This window comes from Pygocentrus nattereri, chromosome 9 (assembly GCF_015220715.1).
Source record: "Pygocentrus nattereri isolate fPygNat1 chromosome 9, fPygNat1.pri, whole genome shotgun sequence".
Taxonomy (NCBI): Eukaryota; Metazoa; Chordata; class Actinopteri; order Characiformes; family Serrasalmidae; genus Pygocentrus; species Pygocentrus nattereri.
This window is the reverse complement of record NC_051219.1, coordinates 8,868,740-8,893,875: the sequence shown is the minus strand read 5'-3', so window position 1 is coordinate 8,893,875 and position 25,136 is coordinate 8,868,740. Positions and strand designations below refer to the sequence as shown.

The 25,136-nt window shown below is 44.2% G+C and overlaps 1 protein-coding gene across 1 annotated transcript in view; it reads left to right on the top strand.

Annotated features, from left to right (window-relative positions):
* The first annotated feature begins 1,153 nt into the window (after positions 1-1,153).
* Positions 1,154-25,136, top strand: part of LOC108441554 (collagen alpha-1(XXIV) chain) — a 160,206-nt gene continuing 136,223 nt past the window's right edge. Inside the window, exons 1-2 of the mRNA XM_037541463.1 lie at positions 1,154-1,597; positions 18,328-18,398. Coding sequence (XP_037397360.1) covers positions 1,542-1,597; positions 18,328-18,398 — 127 coding nt within the window. The 5' untranslated portion in view covers positions 1,154-1,541. The remainder of the gene's footprint in view (positions 1,598-18,327; positions 18,399-25,136) is intronic.

Sequence of the window (25,136 nt, the reverse complement as noted above, 5' to 3'; positions counted from 1 at the left end):
CAGTCAAGTTCTTCCACACCAAACTGGCTCATCCACGTCTTTATAGACCTGCTTTGTGCACTGGTGTGCAGACATGTTGGAGCAGGAAGGGGCCGTCCCCAAACTGTTCCCTCAAAGTTGGGAGCATGAAATTGTCCAAAATCTCTTGGTGCTGAAGCGTTAAGAGTTCCTTTCACTGAAACTAAAGGGCCGAGCCAAACTCCTGAAAAACAACCCCACACCATGATCCCCCCTCCACCAAACTTTACACTCGGCACAGTGCAGTCAGACAAGTACCATCTCCTGGCAACCACCAAACCCAGACTTGTCCATCAGAGAAGACTGAGACAGAGAAGCGTGATTGGTCACTCCAGAGAACTCGTCTCCACTGCTCTAGAGTCCAGTGGCGGCGCTTTACTCCACTGCATTCGGCGCTTTGCATTGAGCTTGGTGATGTAAGGCTTGGATGTGGCTGCTCGGCCATGGAAACCCATTCCATGAAGCTCTCTACGCTGTTGTTTGGGGGTCTGTAGTGATTGACTCTGCAGAAAGTTGGTGACATCTGCGCACTATGCCCCTCAGCATCCGCTGACCCGCTCTGTCATTTTACGTGGCCGACCACTTTGTGGCTGAGCTGCTGTCGTTCCCAATCGCTTCCACTTTGTTATAATCCCATTGACAGCTGAGTGTGGAATATTTAGTAGTGAGGAAATGTCACGACTGGACATCACGATCCGTCCGATCACGGTACCACACTGGAATTCACTGAGCTCCTGAGAGCGACCCATTCTTTCACTAATGTCTGTAGAAGCAGTCTGCAGGCCTAGGGGCTCGGCTTTATACACCTGTGGCCATGGAAGTGACTGGAACACCTGAATCCAGTGATTTGGATGGGTGAGTGAAAATTTTTGGAAATGTAGTGTGTATATATATATATATATATATATATATATATGTATAAATTTGGGGTATTCGCTATTATCGCTATTATTATATGGAAATAACAGCAGTATCGTCCACCTTTAGTGAGTCCAATGCTGTAGGTACGAACTTCTAGCCAACTGCAGCACAGGAGGCGTGACCACGCCAACCAATCCGAGTGCCAGTAGGCGTGTATTATTTGAATACGCGCGTGGGAGAAAAGAGACCCATAACAGTCAGTAATTGGTGAAACTCGACACCGGCTGCTTGGCAACCGAGCAAGTCCGGACACAAGCGGGGCTGAGCGCTGCTCCCCTCAGTCAGTCAGCTCGGAGCTCTCCGCCAGCCTCCTCCTCCTCCTCCTCCTCCTCCACCGCGGCCGCTCTGCACGGCTGCGCTCGGCTCTCGGAGCGGACACACGCCGCGCTGCCCTGTTTTTCTCCTTCGCTCGGTAGAGAGGGGCGAACACAGCGGGGGGGAAACGTGTTTTCATACCATCTCCTTTCACCATGAGGAAAGTCTGAGGCGACGGTGGAAATGAGGAAGGTCTGACATGGCCAAGTGACCCGGGCCAGTGGTGCCTCCGGCGTTTCTCTCCGTTTTCACTCAGACCTCTGGCTGCTCGGACCAAATGCATACAAATGCATTTAGGAGCCCAACGGACAAGGAGGGGACACGTCGCTCCCACGGCAAAAACGTGAGTAAGACCCCCTTTATGTTTCCCTCCCCGGCTGTAAAATAACTTGTCCTCGGTGCGGACGGACATCCCCGCTGGGCTCTGCGCGCGGCTCTCTCTCCCCACCTCCTACAGCCCCGCAGCCCAGAGGGCTCACGCGTCTCCTCCGCCCCTCAGGCTCCGTTTGCTCTCCGCGAGGTCTCGGTGCTCCCTGGCTGGAGGAGTGCTGCGCGAGACCCCTGCGCGCGGGGCAGTGAAGCTTACACTAGATCATCTGGATCATCCAGGATGTCCCTCTAGGTTTACTCGTGATTAGGACCATATCATATATGGTATCCCTCCTTATTTGGGTCCTATAGGATATTTTACAACTTTTTATTTGGGCCATACAGAATATCTTATCCCTCTTTATTTGGACAGTATAGGATATTTTACCACTTCACTTTATTTGGACCATATATAATGGGTTACCTCACGATATTTGCATCATATATAATATTTTATCCGTTGTTTATTTGGGCCAGAGACTTTATGTTACCCCTCTTTATTTGAGTCATACAGAATACGTTGTCCCTCTTTAACTGGGCCATATAGGTAGTGTTACCCCTTTTATTTGGGCCATATTGAATATACGTTATCCCTCTTTGTTTGGGCCATATATGTAGTGTTATCCCTTTTATTTGGGCCATATCAAATATATCTTATCCCTCTTTGTTTGGGCCATATAAGTAGTGTTACCCCTTTTATTTGGACCATATCGAATGTATGTTATCCCTCTTTATTTTCGGGCCATATCGTATATGTTATCCTTCTTTGTTTGGGCCATATAGGTAGTGTTACTCATTTTATTTGGGCCATATCAAATATATCTTATCCCTCTTTGTTTGGGCCATATAGGTAGTGTTACCCCTTTTATTTGGGCCATATCAAATATATCTTATCCCTCTTTGTTTGGGCCATATAAGTAGTGTTACCCCTTTTATTTGGACCATATCGAATGTATGTTATCCCTCTTTATTTTCGGGCCATATCGTATATGTTATCCTTCTTTGTTTGGGCCATATAGGTAGTGTTACTCATTTTATTTGGGCCATATCGAATACAGCTTATCCCTTTCTATTTTCAGGCCATATAGGATATGATGTCCCTCTTTAATTGGGCCATATAGTATATGTTATCCCTCTTTATTTGAGCCATACAGAATATGTTGGCCCTCTTTATGTGGGCCATAAAGAACATGATATACAATCTTTATTAGGACCATTTTTGGCATGATTCAGGACGTGGTGTTCTCCTTTATCCAGGACATTTTTTGGCTGCTGAAGCAGCCGTTACACTGGCACAGTAGTAAAATAGTTCATGCACAGCTGACATGGCATGAAGTGACACATATTCTGGCATTGGGCTTTGTACCAGTACCAGTTTAATTTATCCAGGTGTCCAAATAAATCTGTGGTTTTTAATCCACTCTCACTGTAGTTGGTAACAGGCCTGGCACTTCTCTCTTCTTGGGTTGGGACAGACTTTAGACCAGATGGGAAAAGCAGTAGAACCTGCACTGCCCTGTAACTCCGCTATGGTGGTTCTGCTGCTGTGCTCAGGTACAGAGAAGATGAAGCACCCATTCGGCTCCAGGTTAAAATGCACCATCATGGTGGAAGCAGATGGGTTTTGCATTGAAGCGCAACCAAACTAAACTAGGTGACGATGCAGAGGAGCTGGAACATTCCTCATGGTGGTGTGTGGATCCTGCTGCAAGTGTGCACATCTGGTCAAGCAACCCCCTGTGCCGGTCTACGTTACAGAAGCACAGATCTGTCAGACTTACAGCGAAGGGTTTCTGGAGTCCAACAATGCTGCATTTATCAAACATGAGAAGGCTGGTCTGGGATCGGATCACGTCTTGTGTTTAACGCTACCAGGAACCGATGAGGCCTTGTCTTAGATCAGTGTTCATTTGCTGAGATGCTAAATCAGTGGACCACTGAACATGTCAAAGCCTGTTAAATCACTTATTCCACTTAAAAATCATATTTAAAAGGGTACAGGGTGAGGGTCTGTCAAGACCAGTGATCTCCGTGCCTGGAGACCCTTGAAGAATTCAGCTCCAAACCCAAATCCACTGATTTAGATTTGCTGTAATTGGATTGGCTAGATCTGCAAAAGAGGTAGATCTCCAGGTAAAGAGCTGGTGGTCTAAGCTCTGTAGTTTAATTAACCATTTAATCTACATGGACACATTGGTGTGTCCAGTTGCCCATTTTTTAGGCTTTTTTTAGTCATTTTGTATTGTTTCAAATCTCGATATCAAACAATTAACCTTGTGTAAATTACCTTAAGGGATTAAGACAAGAGCCAAAAGACCAGGCTTGATATAATGGGTAACGGTTGAGTGAGGGGAGTGAGGTGGAGCCGGACATCTTCAGTGCTACACTGGGCCCAGTGTTGGGCTTTAAGTGGAAGTTAGTTGGAGCGAAGCTGATCTTTACACCTCTTGCTAAGTGCAAACTCTTTCTAAACAATCTCATCCCCTACCTGTCTGTTAGAAGTTGCCCATGAAAAGCTTCTACAAATCGCCCTTGGATGTTTCACGGCTATAGAAACCTTCTCACATCCTCCTGCTTCTCTGTCATGGCTTTTAAAATGAGTTATTTATGTGGAACAGACGCTGGATGCTCCTAGTGTGAATGCCTGTGTGATCCCAGTTAAACGATGCGTGAAAGTGGAAGCTGAACGGTTTTTGTTGAAACACGACTAAACAAAACTACCGGATGATGCAGGTCCGCTGTGCAAGCTGTGGTTACGAAAGTAGTGTGTCACACACAAAGCAGTGCAGAGGTGTAAATATGTGACCTCTCAGTGACTTTATTCCATTTTGATTGTTTAGGAAATGATTCGTTGTATCGTGAAGTCTCAAATTTCAGATGGTCATCTTATGTGAAGGCTGGTAACTTCGGAGGTTTAAACAAGTTAAAGGAGCATCATGTCACATCATATCAGTACCGTCTAAAACGTATGGATTCAGTATCGGTGTTGGAAAGAGGTATCGTGCTGCCTGTACCTTGGAAGGGTTAGCCAGCGTTGATGACCTGCAGTTTTATTAGTATTGGTGAAAATATCACTGATAAGCCAATAATAATTAGTGACTATTTTGGTTGTAATGTTGCTGGAATTCGAACGTCAGTCTCCCAGTTTTTATGGGGTCAAATCACTGGAGAACCCGATTTGAGCCCCTTCCTGCTTAAATAAATGCATGCCGTCCAGCGAAACAGGTGAATTTGAACAGAAAAATGATCATGGTCTTGTAGTTTTTAACCCTTAAAATCTGTCGGTCGTAAGATTTCCATTTCAGCCGGGCCAAACTGTGAGGTGGCCTATAATAACCCATAACAGACACCAGATTCTCCAGGTCAGTCAGCTCCATCAAAATGAGGAAGGTTTGATGCTTCTGTGGAACCTTCACAAATCTGAGGTCCAGACACATTGAGTTCAACTCACTGCTGTCTTCATAGCTTCCCAAACATGCCGAATGAGGTGGGGGGGTGTGGGCAGTGCACCAATAATAAAAGCTGGGTGTGGGTTTACTCACAGCTTTGTCCTCCCGCCGTCCTGTAGACTAAGTAAATCTTTATTCTGGCCTGAAATGACCTCCAGACTCTTTACCCAACGTGAGGAGCCCTTGGACTGAAGAAGGACGTTTAGCTTGACTCTTTAAGAACGATTTGATCTGTTTGCTGTTTGGTTTTTGACGTCTTGCTTAGCTAAAATTTGACCCTGGTCTTCAACCGTGCAGCACTTCCAGGACAGAATGGTCAGAGCAGCGTGAGACGGTGTCAGTGTTGCAACAGTGCTCAGCTTAGCTTGTTGGTTACTGGCGGATGTTGCAGAGAAAGTTTGATAGAGTCAGTATGTTGGAATGCTCTGCCTAGGGCTCTTTTGGGGTTTACTGACCAGAAAGCATGTTTCTTTAATTGTATTAGGGCCTAGCGCAAGTTTTACATCACCTAGTTTAGTTTTAGTCGTACATGATGAGATGCAGTAGTGCTGGACAGTACATCATCTGTACCAGTGTATTGGTGTTGATGTGTTGTTTTAGTGGCGTTGATAAATGAATACGTAGCTTGTAGTTCAGCAGAAGAGAGTCCAGTCACAACAAGCTGTGAAGTTTAGGAGAGATTGTTTTTGCATAATGTAGCATCAATCGGGAAGCTTGAATATGTTAACTTGTTCCGTGATCTACTGGAAAACTGTTTTGATACTGAATTTTATCAGTAGCTCTCAGGACTGAGGATTGATAATATAACTGTTCCAGAAAATGTCTCTGTAATTTGAATCCTGTCCAAATCCATCCAGATCCAGAGATGTAAAGATTACCATGACCTTGATTCCAAATAATAACCTATGCAGAAATAACCCCAGGTCACTGATATGTTGGTAAATGTCCATCGTTTACAGTTTTTTATTACGTTTGGAGGCATGTACGTCTGTTCTCTGCTGCCCACCTCAAGCTGATAAGTGTTGGTCTACCTCCGGAGTACGATGGTGAACATCAAAACCTGAATACGACAGGAAGCATAGTTGACTTTTTTGTGTGATAAGCAATGTGTAAAAGTATGATGGGTGTCAACCTCTAGACACAGTAACCCTCCAGAACTGTACAAGTTCACTGATACGCATATTGAGCACTTCTAATAACAAAATCATCCCGTTTTGATCTTCTCTACTGATTTATCTTCGTCATTACTACTTCACACCCTATCAGATGTGTGTTTTTTAATTCTGCTGAGTGAAGCGTCGACATCTTGGCCTGTTTCTCACATGTGGCGGTATCTGTTTGCCCATGCACGCCGTGTAGGGAACATATGTTACTGTAGATTAGCTGTGTCCCAGCCTTACACTACTGTAAACATCCACAACGGGGACAGAACCATATTTTACATGGGCAACTCATAGGGTGGACACTGCCACTGTTCTCCGTTTCTCTGTGCGCTGTTTGACCGGTTCTGCTCTGGTCAGGCCTTTTCTGTACAGATTCCCTCAGGAGAGCTGCAGATGCAGAGGCGAAGGAGGGGCTGGGTCAAGTGCAACCACACTCCCGGTGAAGCAGCCACACTGGGTCTTTGTGTCGCCGGAGCAGTGCTGGCGTGCCTGAGACTGGACACAGGGCAGTCCCTCTGTCAACAGTCTCGGGTCAAAGGGCAGTCCGGGGGTCAGTCAGAGGCTTCCGAAAACAGACTGCAAACATCATTGTTTCTGCTTTATAGGAGGGCATTAAAGTAAATGGGGATGTGTGGTGAAAGCAAACCTGCCCCCTCGCTCCTCAGACCCACAACTTTCTGAAGCCATTCCGACGTTCTGCTGTTTATCGCCATGAAAGCGTATCAGCAGCTACTGGGTTATGTATCTCCTGCGGCGTGTGATCCGCTGTGGTTTTGCTCTGAGCGCCGTCGGCTCGTGTCTCCCTGGGATTCCCATGTTTGTATTATGGGTTATGCATGTTGAAGAGGGGAATTGCGGCTGAGTGGCGGAGCTGTTTGGATAGATTAGCAGTTATGTGTGGTTTGCTGTCTGTAATTGACGCTGTGGTTGCTGTGTTTGTTAACCTGGAGAGGAATATTGTGTCGCTAAAATGATTCGGAACAGGCTCATGCATTTATTCTGTAAGCCTGTAAGTAATTACAGCGATCTGCTTCGGTTCTAATGCTACCCTGCAGACTCACCATGAATATTGTTCTTGTTTGTTTTTAAGATCCTGTTTTCTTGGTTGTAACTGGGGCTGAGAGATCAGACGTCTTTATATATATATAAATATATCGAAATCGCAGTTTTAATTGAACCCTTTTAAGTTGTATGTGCAGGAATTTGCACACCTTCGTGCTGTGACCTCACAACCACAACTACTGGCAGTCTAGTACAGGACACCGTTAGAAGTAAAGGTTCTGTGCAGGTACGTTTTTTGTTCATCAAGGCACCAACACTGTAAGTCTTCCCTCAAGGGTACAGAAGTGGTTTTAAGGGAAAATTTCCAGGTGAAAAATACAAATTTGCACCTTTTCATAACCGAATGTTTTAAAACAGTACAGTAGAATAAAAGCCTGGAGGCGAGGCGGGGTGTGTGGAGTCAGTACAGCTTTAAAAGCATCATTTCAGTGGATTATGGTTCAGTTATGATCTGACTAAAGGTACTGACATGTACCCTTGAGGGTTCCGCCCCGGTGCCAAGAGGGGTAGCACCCCAGTGCCAGAGCGTATGCGCTAGAAAAAGTGGATATGCTGGTATTCTGGCCAAGAAATATGCCTGAGGCCTCTTGTGCAGGCCTAATAATAACTCTTAGAAGTCTAGTTACTGCTGTCAATTTGCTGTACTATTTAAATATAATTACATTATTAAATAGTTTGTTTCTGATGCCATTTCATTCAAACTTGGTGTTCAAATTTGTAAGGTGTTATTCAGGAAATATTCATATAGTACCGACCCAAAAAAGAATAAATGACTCTTAAGGCTGCCTCACACCGGACATCACCGGACCACCACTCATCTTTCTGTTACTGGGATGTGTTAAACCCAGACCCTCACCGCAAAAGCTTGACGTTTACACAGATCAAGGCCGTCAATCTAAAGCATACTAACGCTACCAGCCTAGTCACATCATATTTCACCTCCTACCTTTTAGCTCCTGAAAGTTTTGTTCCATTAATCTGTACAAGTGGAGGGTAAAATGAACTTGAGCTCCTTGTTTATCAGTGCTATGAGATGCTTGTTGGTGCAGTGCGGTGTCCTGGAGCCGGCTGCAGTAGTCTTGGACTGACCAAAACCCTTTTAGGAAAGTCTGTCTTGGCCGTCTTGGCGCAGCCCCCACCCCCCACAAGCAGTTTGAAATCTGACCAGCAAAAAACACTTAAATAATACAAAAAACCGGCCCTTTCAGGTTCTCAGACAGAGAAGTGTCTCCTCCTCCTTTATAATTTTTCTACCAAAGTGCAAGATGTGGGCTCTTCTTTAGTGCCTCCACTGGATTATATAGCTGAGACGTCTCATGGTTCTTTTAAGTCAGAACACGTATAAAGTGGGAAATAATCTTTAAAAGTCTTTCTTTAATATTTGTTACTGTTTGAATATTTAGAAATATTTGAAATGCTAACTCATCCCTTTTAGATAGTAAGAATAATCCCTAATAACATAATGATTAATGGCATTTACATGTTGTAATGACATGTTCAAGCCTGGGCGTCTGGCTTCTGACTGCAGGCCTCTAAACCAGGCGCTTTATTCTGGCCTGTCTACACGTCCCTTAGTGTGTGTTGGTTTGTGGAGCGTTCTGCGAGTGTTAGTCTGACCATATGGCTCAACCCAGTTTCTGTGGACGGAGCGAAACGATGTGGTCAACCACCCGCTGGCTCTCTCTGCCAGTGAGGCGAGGAACGGCCTTGGTGGGTTTTAAAGCCTACCACAGCTTAACGCTACAAATGGTCTTGGCTTCATAAAAACAGAGCAATCTGTTAAACATGTTAGGCAAGTGGATTTGGTTCATTTTGAATGAGAACTTGAATCAATTCTCCTAAGTTTCTTGCAGCCTTGTCTTCGTAGCCAAGACGCTGTTATATTGAGTCGAATTGTGAGTTTCGATTTGTGAGTTTCGTTACGCCCTTATTTGTTGATCCAGCTCTATCACTAAAGCAGATCTATACGATGCAATACAGACAAACTCCTGCAAAACTCCCTTGCAGACAAAATACATTTTTCCTGCAGATGAAAGTATTGAAGTGTGTTGTTGTTCTGGAGGCAGCCTCAGAGGCAGTTATTCTGAAGAGTGTTTTGTCTCCTCCGTTTCGGCTGAAGGAATGTCACACCACTGTCTCGACCGGGGGCGGGTGGCACAGTCTGTTTATCACCCCGCAGAAGGAACTGTGGGAAATCAAACAAATCGGATTGACAAGGCCGGCCAATCAGCAACATCCGATTCAGCAGAGGAGTTACGGCAGGTGCATGTTCACGTTGATCACAGTAAAGAGGATCAGCTGGTGGAACTGGAGCTTTCTGAGTGTCTCCATGTTTTCTGTCACAGACGCTCTATGCTGATATTGTTGGATGCACTGTGATTCGTTCAGAATGAACACACAAGCACATTTAGAACGAAGGTCGGGTCATGTGTTTCATCAGAGTCACAGTGGTGGTATTTTGTAACCCAAAACACTCAGGCTCAGCATATTTTCTGCTTTGGTAGATCACATTCTTAACAGACTGTAATAAAGGCAACAGCAGCGCTGAGATATTGTGGTACTAACACCGATAATGTTATTGAGAGCAGATTTAATGACAGAAATAGACACCGTTTTAAACGATTCTTCACACTTGACTCACCGTTTGGCTCCAGAGGTTAGGGAACTGGCCCTGTGACCGGAAAGTTGCTGGTTCGATCCCCAGGGCCGACAGTCCATGACTGAGGTGTCCTTGAGCAAGACACCTAACCCCCAATTGCTCCCCGGGTGCTGTGGATAGGGCTGCCAACCACTGTGTGTGTGTGTTCACTAGTGTGTATGTGGTGTTTCACTTCACGGATGGGTTAAATGTGGAGGTGGAATTCCCCCATTTGTCAACTTAATGAAATTACAACTCAAATGAGCCAAGAAAGCACTGCTCTGTTAACTTTAAGGCTGATTTGATGTGAGCTTTGCACCAGCTGGGACAAAGTCTTACACACGAATCTGGACCTGTAGACCTGGAGATGTGAAATCTCCTCAGATGTCTAATTGACTAGATTGGCATCGATGTTGTGGGGTTTGCGCGGTTGGTCAGTGCCGTAAACTGGACGTTGGTGCTCTCCAGCGTGGCCGTGTGGTGCTGGTTAATGTAGTCGTCAGACAGGAAGTCTTGGGGGCAGATAGTTTGAGGGCTGTGATGCTAATAATTATACAGTATGTCAGGATGAGTGATGAACACACCCTGACTCCTCATTCTTCTGACGGGGCTTTGTGGAGGAAAGAACTGTCCAACAGCAGACAGGAAGTTCAGGAGGGAGCGCCCTAGAGCACACATGCTCCTCCTTCTCCTGCCAGGGAGGTTTATTCTTCACATATGAGGAAGATGCAAAGCAGCAACACAAAGAAAGCATGAGAGATTTGCTCTTAATGAAGTAATGATGTTGATCTGGTCTCTGTCGGGGCTCATCATGAGGTGGTTAGTAGTTAATCCGTTACATCAAGCATTCGATTTGGGATAAATCCAGAAATCCAGTCCACCTCTATTATACATGCATAACAGTTCCATCTAGACAGTTTGGATGAGCTGTTTAATTGTGGCTGGACATGAATTTATATGTGCCTCATTCAACTTGTCTTGAAAGAACAGACACAGACAATATCTAAGCTAACTATTCCAGTGGTCACTGGGCAGGAGGCAGGAAAGACCTTGGACAGGTCGCCAGACCATAACAGGTCAGACACACAAATACATTCTCACATACACTGTTGTCTAGGGGCAGTTCCATCTCCAGTTGCCTAACTGCTTGTCTTTGGACTGTGAGAGGAAACCCATGCTGACACAGGGAAAACATACAAACTCTATGCAGGAAGGACCCTGGTTGCCCGACCGGGGAATCGAACCCAGGCCCTTCTTACTCTGACGCAACAGCACTATACGTATGTTACACTACATGTCCAGAAGTATCACCTGAGTGAATCCAGCCGCTTTAAGGTGCACCCATTGCTAAAAAAATGTTCAAATGCTCTCTCACAGCTTTTCTAATCTCCGTAGAAAAGCACTGATACTCTGGAACAGCTGCACACAGGCTTAAGGTTAGCATGCTCTTTGCCAGGCATCAGATAGAGGGATATAAAGCTCCCCAGCATCGGGCTGTGAAGCAGTGGAACTACTTCTCTGGAGTGATGGAGCTTAAATACGGGATGAGTTGGAATGATCCAGAACTAATCGTCCAGCATCAGTACCCGATCTCACTAATGCTCAGTCAGATCCTCACAGCAATGTTCCAACATCTAGTGTAAGCCTGCCCAGAAGGGTAGAGGCTGTTACTGCAACGAAAGGGAGAAGAAAACTCCCTGTTAATGTCCATTATTTCCGATGAAGCATGTGGGTGTCTGCACACTGTTGGACATGTGGTGCAGCTCACAATCCAGAACACCTGGCATCTTCAAGTTAGAGCTTAAAACAGGCCATTTCACATATTTCATTCATAACAAGTTTCATAAACGTGGTGAAAGGATTGTTTATTTGAATGATTTTACAGTTTCTTTTGTGCTCCAGTGATGAACTGTGTGTGTTCACTATAGAGCCTGTGTGTGTGGATGTGTAGATTAGTGGCCGAGTGATGTCTGGGTGGGAACCTGGTCACCTTTGACAGCATTGTGCTAAAATGAGGTGGGAGTAACCCTTTTTGTTTAGGTTGTGTGTGCAGCCGACTCTGTTTTCCTTTCCCTGCGGGATAGTTACCCACACTCAGCTCTGCCATGCAAGACCCGCCTTTCTGACAGTACCAGACTCTGATCAGCCCTGAGATCCTGACTAACACTCTCTGTTTAGGTTTCATTTCTTGTCCGAACTCCACTGACGACCAGCTCCTCAGTTTAAAGCAAGGGCCTCAGACCTGGGGGGACCACTAGCCAGGTGGTCTTCTCCAATACTTCAAAGAAATCCTACATCATTTGAGCCCAGCAGCGGACCTTTACAGCCTCATAATGACTGGACCAAAATAAATGCTCCTAAATTGCTGGGAATACAGTCTCTTTAAGTTCATTTTCACTGAAAGCTGAGATGGTTTTTGCCGTTTTCTCCTGTAAAGGTACCATTTTTGAGAAACTAAGCCTGTTTGGAATCCACTGTTTCCATAATAACACAGAACACTATCATTTCCATATCCATCTAATCAGCTCTCGCCGGGTTTAGCCCCGCCCCACTCACGTTAAAGTTATAAGGAGTGTTAAATGAGGCAAGATACCCGTCAGCCCGTCAGAGGAGGTCTCACTTACATGTACTCAGTATCAGACACAGCCTGTTTAATTCGAAGGGACAAGGAGAGGTTAGAAATAATCATGTAAAAATAGGTTTTCAGTGTTTTTGGTGTATAAAAGCACACTTTGGGATTATTTGCAGTAGTAGAATAAATACAAAGCATTTAATAATTTGTTTCGTGTTGAATTAAATCAGGTAAACGTACATTTAATGGTGGAACTAGACGAAACTCTTATAGTGATACTTTTATTTATCTGTGTTCTCAGTGTGCTGGTGCACTAAATACTGCTGTGTCATGAATAAATCCTCAAAGGCAGGTTTAAGCAGCTATTGGTCTGAATTAGATTAATATTTAAGTTATTTTAAGCTCATTTATAGTTATGCCTACACAGTGTGCTGCGTCCCTGATGCGTCAGCTTTCATTCTGAATGGTTCCTCTTGCACTATTTTTCCTTTTACTCATCAGCCTGAGCTGATTATGTAGTTTATATGGGTTAGTCAGCCACAGTGTCTGGTAGGCGGAGCAGATCAACCCATCAGACGTAAACGTCTAACTGCAGAACAGAAAAGATCATATTTGAGTGTTTAGCTGTGTTCAGGTGGTAGTTTGAGACGTCTGCTCTAGAGGAGCACAGAATCAGGGGTGCACTGGGGAGTTTTGACTGACACTCAGCATTGGTGTGTGTGGGCACTGCACTACCACACCTTTATGGCTGCGTTCACATTACCAGGTTGAAGCGGCCCAAATCAGATTCTGTGTCCTGATGTGACTCAGATCTGAGTCACTTTCAAACGTGGTCCTAGATCAGATACGTGTCCGATTTGTGGCCATGCGACCTAAATGTGAAGCTCAGATCAGAATTCCTGTGCTTTCTTTCCGCTGCGCGTGACCATCATTCAGCGTTACCATGGCAACAGCAGCGAATAGACATTAAAGCCTGTAAACGGTGGGAAAGCAGCTCATCTCAATCTAATAGTGAAGCTGAGAGCTGATCAGAGTTAATGATCTTCTCAGCGAAGCTCGTTCTGCTCGTTAGTTTGTGCAGATGATGCGGTGATTCAGTCACGTGACGTTACTGAGTAGGAGGAGCTCAAGAGGGTCATTTCAGGACACCGGTTCATCACGTTGATGACAGATTTGAGTCACTGACCTAAACGAGTGTGGACCGTCGAGTCAGAGAGATCGGATCTGAGCAAAAAATCAGATTTGAGCAGCGAGGCCTGTAATTACTTGTGATTACTCTTGTTTTTTGTATACTATTTAACTGTAACTATGTTTCTGCATAGTTAGTTACACAGTTTACAGTGTAATGAAATGTGCTTTTGATTGCCATTCCGTATTGACACAGTAGAGTCTGCTCTGCTGATGTTTTTCTCCTGTTTTTCCGTATCAAGACAACAAAAACATGGCAAACGTAAAAAAGGGCTGCAAAACGAGGCTCATAATTCAGATAATAATCCCAATAAAACATCTCATCTTTATTAATAGAAGTGTAGTGTGAACGGAGAGCGTGGAATCAGCGCTCGTTCCATTGGCCGATGTGTAAAAAGTTATTTACACCATGCTTTTGTTATCACAGACGCCAACCCCAACATCTAAGAGCAGAGAACCATTTGTGTAGGATCTTTTAACAGTTTAATTCCTCCTGATGGCCTGAAGATACACTATGGGCTGGTTTCCCAGACGAGTGTAATTGACTGAATTGCAGCGTCAGTGGTGAATCACCAGCTCACCAATGGAAATTCTTTTTAACCCGCGACTAGACTTGATCCATGTCTGGGAAACTGGCCCTGCACGTCCAAGAGCATCCAAACAGTCTTCAAATTAGTCCAGCTACTTTAAATGTGTCTGAACGTAGCTGCTATGCGTGCCTGTCCGTGTTGATCATAGTAAAATGGATTAGCGCGTGGAATCGGAGATTTCTGTGTGCTGCTGTGGTTTTTGTCACGGTATAAAAATGCGAAAGGCCTCGTTTGTGTTTGGATGCACTTTGGAGCAAATTCGCTCACTGCTGTTCCTGTTTAATCAGACTAATTTCAAAGCGCAACTGATGGAAACGTTCAATGCACATTCATTTGTCTTTGCTTGATCCAAAATGTAGTTTTTGCCACAAACACAACAAAAGTCTGGCTTTATTCGATCATGTTCCTTACATATCAAACAGGTCCAACAACAGCATGCATTAATAAAGCACTCAGAACACACTGGGTAGATGCTGAGACCATGTACTGTGTTAAGGTTTGGTAGCTGAACGTTGGTAGAACATTCTGGATGCGCGAGTGTGTTAAATGCAGGTTCCTCCTGTTTGACTACAGTGAAGGATTTCAACAGGAATGTGGGCCTGGAGGCTGTTACACACGTGGAGGGCTGAGCTCTGGTGAGAGAGGCTAGAGACCAGCTTCAGCCTGCACGGCCCAATATACACCAATATAGAGGCAGACACATGAACCTCCTATTGCTGTGTCCTATTACATACATGATTAGGCCCCTTTTGAACAGCTGTAATTCTGTAGCCTTACGTCATGCCCTGTGAAAGATGCTTTTAATGTGGTAGTAGGTTATGTAATATCAAAGGTTTGGTCAAACCTGCTTCCATTAGAAGTCACATGTATCACTGCCCTTAACAAAACAGCGTTTATAGTTTCTCACCGACTGGGAAAGTTCATCAAACAAAATAAGCATGAAAAGTCTGAAGCGTGGACTCAAACATGTTGATATGGAATGGCAATGTAATTAGTAATGGAACTGACTGCATAATTAATGATGTGCTGATGTAATTACATTTAAATATCCGAGCAAATCTACCAAAATACCTCTCGGTCAGATGTCGGCAACGCTTGCAGCTCTCAAACTGTCAAACGCTAAAAAGTCGTAAAGCTGTAGTCAGTTTCTCAGTCACCAGCTTCTTGCTGCAATTTTCCTGTTCCCGTGCCGGAATGTAACCGCTGCACCATTTAAGGTGGAATGGGAAAATTCGAACAAGCAGCTGGTGAAGGAGAAGCCGATTTCAGCCCCGTAAAGCGTAGAACGTTGAGACATTTTGCAAGAAACTGTTCTACTTTTGTGGGAAAGGTTCCTGCCAGAGATGTGGGAAAGCGGCTGTAGCTCAGCTAGAGCTTAAAGCAGAGCAATATACTGAGACATCTTTGCAGCCAAGATGGTCAAGTGGACATGGAATGTTGTGGCTCCCAAGGTGGTTTGATGGTCTTCTTTACATTTGGGCTGCTCTAGACTTTTTAGTTAAAGAGCCTTTTACACCGCAGCTTCTTAGTTTCAAGACACCTTTCGGATTATACATTTACATTTATGGCATTTGGCTGACGCTCTTATCCAGAGCGACTTACGGTTTGATCTTTTTTTTACACCGCTAGGTGAAGGTGGTGTTAGGAATCTTGCCCAAGGACTCTTATAGGTATAGTATAGGGGGCTTACCCAGGCGGGGGGATTGAACCCCAGTCTACAGCGTAGAAGGCAGAGGTTTTACCCACTACACTAACCAACCACTACAAATGGCTGAAATTCTTGAGTTCTTGAGTGTAAACAGTGCTGTGATCTTTAATCATGTAAACTGTAGGCGTATTTTTCTGTATTATTCAGCACTATAAATTACTCAGTAACTACTGACGTATGCACTAATAACTACAAGTTATATTCTGTAGCTCATATGAAATGTGTAAATTCTGTCGTCCTGAGAGAGGAATTGAAGCGTGGACCCTCATGCAGACCCTCAGAGGTTAAGCAGTTAAGATTATGTCCTCACTGGTTTTCCTCTGGACTCCAGATGTGTCTCTGAGTGTTCTTAGAAAGAATGGAGCAACAAACACTGTGGCACAAGGGGCTTAACATGGTATTATGTAATTCATCACTAATGCTTTTGTCATCATTCCCCCCAGACGAACCCTGTGGCTTTTTGCGCATGTTTAGAACGAGCATTTTTGGCTGTGTTTTAAGATTTTGAGCATTAATACACTCAAAAAGGCTTTACGCTGTGCGGTTATACGGTCTATAGTTATATACGGTTCCACAGGTAGCTTCTCTGCTTCTGACCATCCTGTGTATGCAGGATTTATGCTCGTCAGATATTAGTATCTTCTGCTTGATCTGTAATTTGGGATGAGAGTGACTCAGTTTGAGTGGCACATCAGTGTCAGTATTGGCAACATTCAGGCTTTGAGCTCTTTAAAAACAGGCTTGGAGAAAGCGGCGCCGGCCTGCTGTAGTCTTGTTTAAAGATATGCGGTTATGTTTTAACACAGGCAGACGTACAGGCAATGCTCAGGGGTCACAGCGAGTCCGACTACTGTTTTTAGCTGTGCGACATGCTGTTGTCCTTGTTTATAGATAACAGTGTGTCATATAGTGTCAGAAACCACAGAGGTTTAGTCTGTTTAACATTACCCGTCAGCTCGACGTGGCTTGAGGCAGTGCGGCTGGCACAGAGCGAAAACTAAAGCAGCAAACTTCAGACACAAACGTGTCTCAGCCCCGTGACTGCATTAGAGCAGAGAACTGTGTAAATTAGAACTTTTCCCCAAACTGTAGCTTTAATTTTTGTTACTATAGGTGGCCAAATGTCCATCTAATCTTCCTCCTTTAACAAGTTTCCATTCACACTGTGTTCACAAGTGAGCACAAATGTTGCTTATATAATATTATTAAAGTATGTTTTTGACTTACACTACCGTTCAAACGTTAGAATCAGCGTTTGCAATACTGTATGACTGTTGTAGTTGCAGATAAATGCATGAAATGATTGAGATGTACTTGAACTTCATGACTTCCGATTTTTAGTAGGGTACAAGGAAGCTGTAAACAGAAACGTGTCCAGAGTGATGAAGAGGGGTCTATAGCTTTCTAAAACAACTGAGAAGGCTGCAGAACTTCGATAGTTAAGTTATAATAACACTAATATCCAAAATTCGGCATATTTCAAAAGTGAAGAACAGGTCAAGGCAGAATAAAGAAATGTATATATACTGTATATTCTGGTGAGAAGTCGAGTGACTGAGTGAAGGGGTACGGGGGTGTGCCAGAACCCAGAAGTTGTAAACGGAGGTTAAGCCTCATCGCTCCGGCGCGGGGGCATCCCAGCATGTTTGAGGCTCCATTTACTGAGAAGCACATCTTCCTAACGAGAGTTATTACAGAATATTCAGGGCCTCTTTCAAGTGAATCTCCCTGTGTGTGTGTGTGTGTGTGTGTGTGTGTGTACATACACGGTGTGTGTGTATATATATATAAAAACCTACTTCACTTTCAATGTAAGTCAATGGAACCAGAATTTTTCCCATGTCATTTTGGGTCATTTCTTTTAGGCCATTCATCATAAAATTTACACACAATGTAAAGAGTAACAGATCCTTTCAAATTATGTCAAAAACTGAAAAATGCCAAAAATGGAGATACAAGGTTTTTCTTCCGACAGCAACACTCTCTCTATATATATAGTAATATATAATATAAAATGATAACTACATGAGGAGAAAGAAAACATGCTTCACTTTTAATGTAAGGCGACATAAGGTCAATGTAAAATCTCAGGCTTATTACATTCTAAGGCTTATTATTCAGTAACTACAGAGACTTCAGTGCCACCTGAGCTGTTCTCAGATTATAGGCGTGCGTAATGAATCTTGGGGCCTGCCGGCGGCCGCTGGACACTTAAGGGGTTAAATCCATGCTGTATACGTTATTAGTGTTATATACAACAGTGAAAAAGTGCAGTGAGCATGTTTTCTGTTTCTGCCGTGAACTGAAAGGATCTCTTTCTCTCTGTTTCTCCAGGCGAGCCCTCCTTCTGCTCCTGTCAGTATGTGCCACTGTGCTGTTTGCAGAAGAGCATTCGCAGGCTCAAGGTAAGGTCACCTCTCTCTCCACCTATTCACCCTTCACCTTTCCCCTGCCAGGCCTAACCTCAAATTCAAGCTGTTGGCCACTGCCGAGCCGCGCTCTCTGCGACTGTGTGTGTTTGTGCTCAGGCGATTCTAACGTCCTCCAGCTGCCACTGAAAATCTCTCCTTTGGGCTTTTTCCTTCAACGTGAAAAAAAGCCGGCGGAGGGAAAAAGACAGTTGGGTGAACTTTTAAAAAGCTAGCAGGAAATCCGTTCTCGCCTCGAGTGTGTGTAGAAGTGCGCAGATATACGGATGAAGACAGTTAGAGTAATGAACAGAAACAAGGGCTGTTCTGTGGGAGCTTTACGCCTTTACAGTGCAAACCACGCGCAGCTTTAATCCTGCAGACCACCAACGCCATTTAAAGGAATCGTTTGGGGCGAAATCAAATACGCGCAGTTTTCCACTAGACCCAGATGTGGCCCATCAGACATGTTTGGTGTCTAAGAGGTTCTTCTTTAGTTTAGAACTGGTTAATCCAGTGTTTGTAACATCACAAGAGCTCAGTAGTCACCCAAATCTTTTCTGTAAATACGTCCTAAAAGCTTCTCTCAGCATGTTTACAGCTCAAACTGCATCCGGGGCTTATTTGAGGCCGTTTGTTGGTTTTGTTTAGGACACAGTATGACTCACAGTTAACGAGACTAAGCCTCGCCGTCTAGAATCAGTTTTCCTAACTATGGCGGTCACAAATACAGGGGAGTCTGATCAAAGTCCTGCTTTGTGAAAACTGGCCATCATATCTGAAATGGTCACCAATGAACGTGAGGTTTTGTTCAGAGTTCATAGAAACTCATACTGTGTCCTAAGACACGCCGACTGGTCTGTGCGACCTTAATAAGAGCCGTTTAAGTGGTGTGAGGCTGTGTTTACAGAAAGGGTTCAAGTAACTTGGCTTCTAGTGTTTGTTAGGAGCACCAGCCTCGCAGCGTCAGTGCGAAACTAAAGAGGTGAAATTTAGACCAAACATGTCTGCACTGATCGACTACATCTGGGACAAAGCGAAGATTATATAAATACATTTTTTTGCCAAACCGTTTCATTGAATGCTTCATCATCCAAATTAGAGAAGAAGAAACGGCAAAACCCGAGGAACGTCACCCGTGTAAGAGCGGCTGTGCGCAAGAATGACAAATCTCTTTCTTTCTTTCTTTCTTTCTTTCTTTCTTTCTTTCTTTCTTTCTTTCTTTCTTTCTCCGTCTCTCTGTTCAGACAGCCGGTCTGGCGTGTCCACTCTTGCTCTGTGAATGCAGCCTCGAGAGCAGCTTCCTATTCCTCCCTTCCAACTCTTTATTCCTCTCGCTCTCCCTGTCAGTCCTCTTTAAGTAGAAGAGCTGAGACGGAGAAAGACGTAGAGAGATGGGGGGGAGGTGCGGGGGGGGGGGGGGGGGGGGGGGGGGACGTGAGAAATCAGCAAGTAATCGGAAGGGGAGACAACAAGGAGATGAGAGGAAGGTATGGGGCAGGCCAGGAGAGATGAAAAGAGAGCTGAAAGATGAAAAGGATAGAAGAGAGAGAGATCAAGTAGTAAGGGAAGGTCTTGACCCCTGGAACCCCAGGCTTGTTCCGTATGTATCAGGGATTATTCTGTATGTATAATAAAACTAAAAGTCTGCATGTTCTGTTGTCAGGAAACTCAAATAAGGGACCACAGACAGACCTGTAGGCCCCTTCAGGGCAGGGTGGAGGTGAGGTGGGGGGAATGTGCTTCATACTCAAGTTAAATGACCTCATATATCGCTGCTGTCTGTTTACAGCAGAAGGAAAAAACCTACTTTACTTTTAATGTAAGTCAATGGAACCAGAGTTTTTTCCTAGTCATTTTGGGCCTTTTCTTTTGCTCAGTTCACCATGAAATGTACACACAGTATAAAGAGCAACAGATGTTTTCGAATTATGTAAGAAACTGAAAAATGACAAAAATGGAGATACAAGGTTTTCTGCCGAGAGCAGCAACGTTTGGCTTTTTAGTGTACTTTTTTTTTTTAATGACCTTTTATATGCCCTGCGATGGACTGGCAACCTGTGCAGTGTGTCCTGCCTTCCGCCCGATGACTGCTGGGATAGGCTCCAGCACCCCCCCACGACCCTGACGGAGCAGCGGCTTGGAAAATGGATGGATGGATGACCTTTTATAGTGTGTTTGATAGATAGATTGACCTAACTGGGCTTCCAGTTACTTTACAGTGCTGCAGTAAAATCCCTTATATTTGATATCAGCATATTGCTTTACTATTCTCAGTTTGAAATATGAAATTGTCTCAGTTTGACAATTAAACGCTGAGTTTTAAACCAGAAAAGGCAGATGGGAACCATTTCTGCAGTAGTTTCATTTCAAACCAGCTGTTAATTGAGACTGAAAGATTTAATTTAAAGTGCAGAAAACAGAAAACAAGCACAGCCAAAACACTGGCACTACAGACATTACACATTTTCACTTTCCACTTTTTAAAAAATCCACACTGCCAATATTTAAACCTTAAACTTCTGAAAGTGTGCTCAGTGCAGCAGGTTGTGGCACCTCTGGGACAAGCGAAAGAAAGAATCAGAAAGGGCTGAAAATAGCCGACTAAACAGCGTCGATCCTGATCCTCTGAAACAAAAATGCATCAAAAAAAAAGTAGGACCAGATATGAACAGAACAGTATGGTGTAGACAGGCAGATGGTTATTATTAAGCAAACGCACTGGTCAGTCACCATTCGGAGCACCGAGTGGTCCTAGATTTTTTGTCCAGAATAATGGAAACACATTTAACGTGTTTAACGCATTGTATTTATGTTTAACAAGCATTCGTCAGTTCCAAGAGACTGTCACGTGGAGCGTTTAACGCAGACCCCATGTCCACTTTTTTCTTTATACCGGTGAAACCCAGCAAGGGATGTGAAGGGATCCCAGTTTTTCATGGTGTAGTAGATGTCGTGCAGTAGATACAGCCAGATTAGTGTCATTTGTTCCTCTGACTCTCTGTCTCAGGCTTTGATCAGTCAGCCCTGTTTTCTCCTGCTCTGTTGTTGGGATCACTGAGGATCGCAGCACTGTAACCGTTTAACAGCTACCAGGCTTCCCAATATTGTGTTTTCTGAACAAGTCAGACTTGTTGTGTCTGCCTGTCGTGGAACCAGACAACACGCTCGACAGAACACCACGTTCTAATGAAAACCTTACTCTACACTCTTAAAAATTATGGTTCTGCAAGGGTTTGTTCTGTATAAACCCATGAACACTCAATGAACCATTGAGATTAAAAGCACCTTGGCATCGTTAAACAGTTCTTCAGATCAATGGCAAATGTGCTATCTGTATATATATATATATATATATATATATATATAAATAACACTTTTCAAAAAAGAGAACCATATAAAACACATTCTCAATCTGAAGAACACTGTTACCATGTAATGGGTTCTTTAAGTGTTCACGGTTCTATGTAGAACTACTTTATTTACTAAAGAACCCTTGAAGAAAGATATTTTTAAATCTGTAGCCACACAAATTCTTTCTTCAACTTGACTCTGAACTTTCTAATTAGTTTTTATGTAAATCATATATATGTGATGAGAGTGAACTCATATTTTATTATAACCCAGCTGTCGCGGCCGGCCTACAGAGACATGCTCAAAGACAGAGAAAGGGAGAGTAAGCAGGAAAGAAGAGCAGAAAATGAGAAGGAGGGAAAGAAGGAGTCCATAGACGAAACGGGGTAATGGAGATTCGTTATGGCGTTTCCTCAGGCAGAATGTTAAGGACATCATCACTTACGCAGCACAAGCACTCGTCCTGCTGTTCTCGTCTTTTCTCACTGTTCAGTTTTTATCGTGCTTGAAGTTTAGGAGGTTCTGCCTCCAAAAGCCTTATTTTAATAGACATTAATTCAGCTTGTATTGAGCTCTGCTGTCGGCCCAGGTCTGCCGCTCTTTTAAGTGGAAGTGGCTTTTATAGAAGACTGTAATGCAGTCTTTCTCCTTAATGCAGTCCCTGTCTGTGGAGTCAACGCTCCAAGAAGTTATTGGTTGTTCCATTTGACCTGTAAGTGAGGTTAAAGTTCATGAGGTCGCCCATGTGGGACCTAAGTGGGTGCTTTGAAGTCTGAGTTGTGGCTGTTAGTGTTTAAGATGCTGTCTGGTTTTAAAAGTGCTGTGAATGAACTCAGAAGGAGAGCTGAGTATTTATGATGTTGCTATTACAGTAATCGGTAATGGCTTGTGTTAAACCTATACTGGACGAGGGAGAAATAAACAGAGGCAGGAGAGGGCGGAGTGCACCAGTAAAGCTGGGTGTGGGTTTACTCAGAGCTTTGTCCACCCGCAGTCCCTTAGACTGTACATTTTCGTTCTGGCCTGAAATGACCTCCAAGCTGGCCAAGATGAGGATCAGTCTGACTGTAAAGATGGAATGGAGAAGGGGATGATCTGCCTAAAGGCTGGATTTAGCCCTTTGAGCGTCACTTTTCCAGACACAGATTAAGCCTGGTATTCAAATGTGAAGCATTCTCTATGGAGAGCTACCATTAGCAGACCAAGGTGGTGCATGGGGTACAACAGCAGAGTGATGAGCTCAGGGCCAGTTGGTATGATTTAAACTGTATTGGATATTTAACCACGATGTTGGGGCAAAATAGATGAGGTCATTGGGTGTGTATAGTAGTGAGTCTACAGGTGTGGTGAGGTCATGAACAGAGAGGGGCCGCTCAACAATGACTTACTTGTTTCGAAAACCAATTTACAAAGAGCTTGTGAGCTGATGGTGGCAGCCTTGACTAGAGAAACAAAAAACAGACAAAGAGAAAAAGGTGATACAGAGTGGTTTTTCCCAAAAAGTGAGTAAGCATTTTGGTCTGTGTTTCTGCTTAATCACTAAAACAGGGCGCTTTCTGGAGAAACAGAGGAAAGAATAGAGGGTGAGAAAGAAACAGATGTATCTGAGGAAACCGGTGACTGTGGATCAGTAATGAAAATGTCTGCTCCTGCTGTTAGACCTTAGGGATGCCCACGCCGACATGCTGAAGCCGTTCAAAAGCTTCACTGTTTCCTGCCTGCAGACGAAACACAGAGTGACCCACTCCGCTGCTCTCTTCCCTGCACTTATGCTCACATTCATCAGGTGTTTCGTAGTAACAGTAGCGATCTTGACCAGTGGTTCCCAATTGCCATAGCACAGCTACCTAAAAATAGCTTATTAATTAGCTCGTTGATTGGAACAGCTGTGTTGGAGCAGGGAAAACACCAGAATATGCCAGGCAGGGGTACTCCAGGACCAGGATTGGGCACTACAAATTTAGGATTAGCTTCCAGGTCAGTGTGTATTGTGTGACTGATTCTTGTGATTCTTCTGACTTTAGGAGTTTGTTAATCTAAAGTGTGCAGTGTTCTGAGATCCTTTTCAAATAACAAGGGATCTTTCACATGTACCTATTTGATCAACTCTCTGAAACATTTAGGAACCCAATCAGCTCTAAAAAGTACTTGAGAAATTCTCTCCCAAATGAAACCTGCTGACAAAGACTACGTCTTGGGGCACAGTTCTGTGCACTGTGTCATTAAAGTTAGAGGAGCACAATTTGTTTGAGTAAAAATCTAGCATGCTAAGAGCATTTAGAATACTTCTTGCTAACTGGGATGTTGGATCATTGTGATCAAGGCAGGGATCTGATGCTGGATCTCCGCTTATGCCAGACTCTATGCCCTTTCTGTAATCTGAGATGGTTTTGTTTCTTGTTTAGGATGTTAATGTTCAGCGATGTTCTTCAGCAATCCTAGTCCATATGAAACTTGGTTTGTTTCTGTGTGTGGATTAAATCTAGTTTTTCAAAATAATACATGAGACATGTAATGAATGTATGATACAGGTTCATACAGGAGACTATTTGGAGACTGTGTCCCGTTTCTTAATCTTCATGCTTGCATACTCTGTGACACAAACAAATTCCCCAAAGTGCACTGCAGTTTATAATAAGAGAAGCAGCTTGTGATTCTTGTTATTCTTTGTGGCATGCGCCGGGCTCCTGGGCCCCAACGATGGTGGCCGTGAGAGCCTGAACACCCAGCAGTGATGAACCTCGGTGGCAGGCGGGGCCTCGGGGACATCTCTGGTGGCAGGAAAGGGAGGAGGAAGAAGGGCTCCAGTCCTCCTTGGAGCAGGAACGAGAGGGGAAGGAAAGTGTAGTGAAGCGGCCTCGCTGCGTAACATGGGGCGGAGCCTGGGCAGCGGCTCTCCCCACTCGCGGCTCTCACCTTGCTGTCCTCGCCGATGTTCGTTGCCGCTGGATGTTCGGGCCCGGCCTTCCTGCCGGCTCTCACGGCCGTCATAGTCGGGGCCTGGGGGGCAGGCTTCTTTGTTCTTCTAATTCAGTCCCATAAAAAGTATTTTCATGTACATAAAACAGGGAACATTACTTGGTTGACTGTTCTAGCCTATGGGTCAGTTCTGGCCTTAGATTTAACTGTCCAGGTAATATTTGTGTTCTAACATGCAAAAGTCTGTTGTGTCTCTTTGTCTGATGTTGGTAGTGTTTCTAGAGCTCAGTTAATTTCAGCTTGGTTATTGTACCATGAATTAAGCTTTGCTCTACTGCACTTTGTTGTCAGCAGTTATCTACTCTGGCTCTAGATCACATATGACCCTGACCTGGCAAACTGCCGTAACATTCCCAGACTAGCCTGCGTTTGTGAAAGTGGCTGAGATTAAATTGCAGGTCA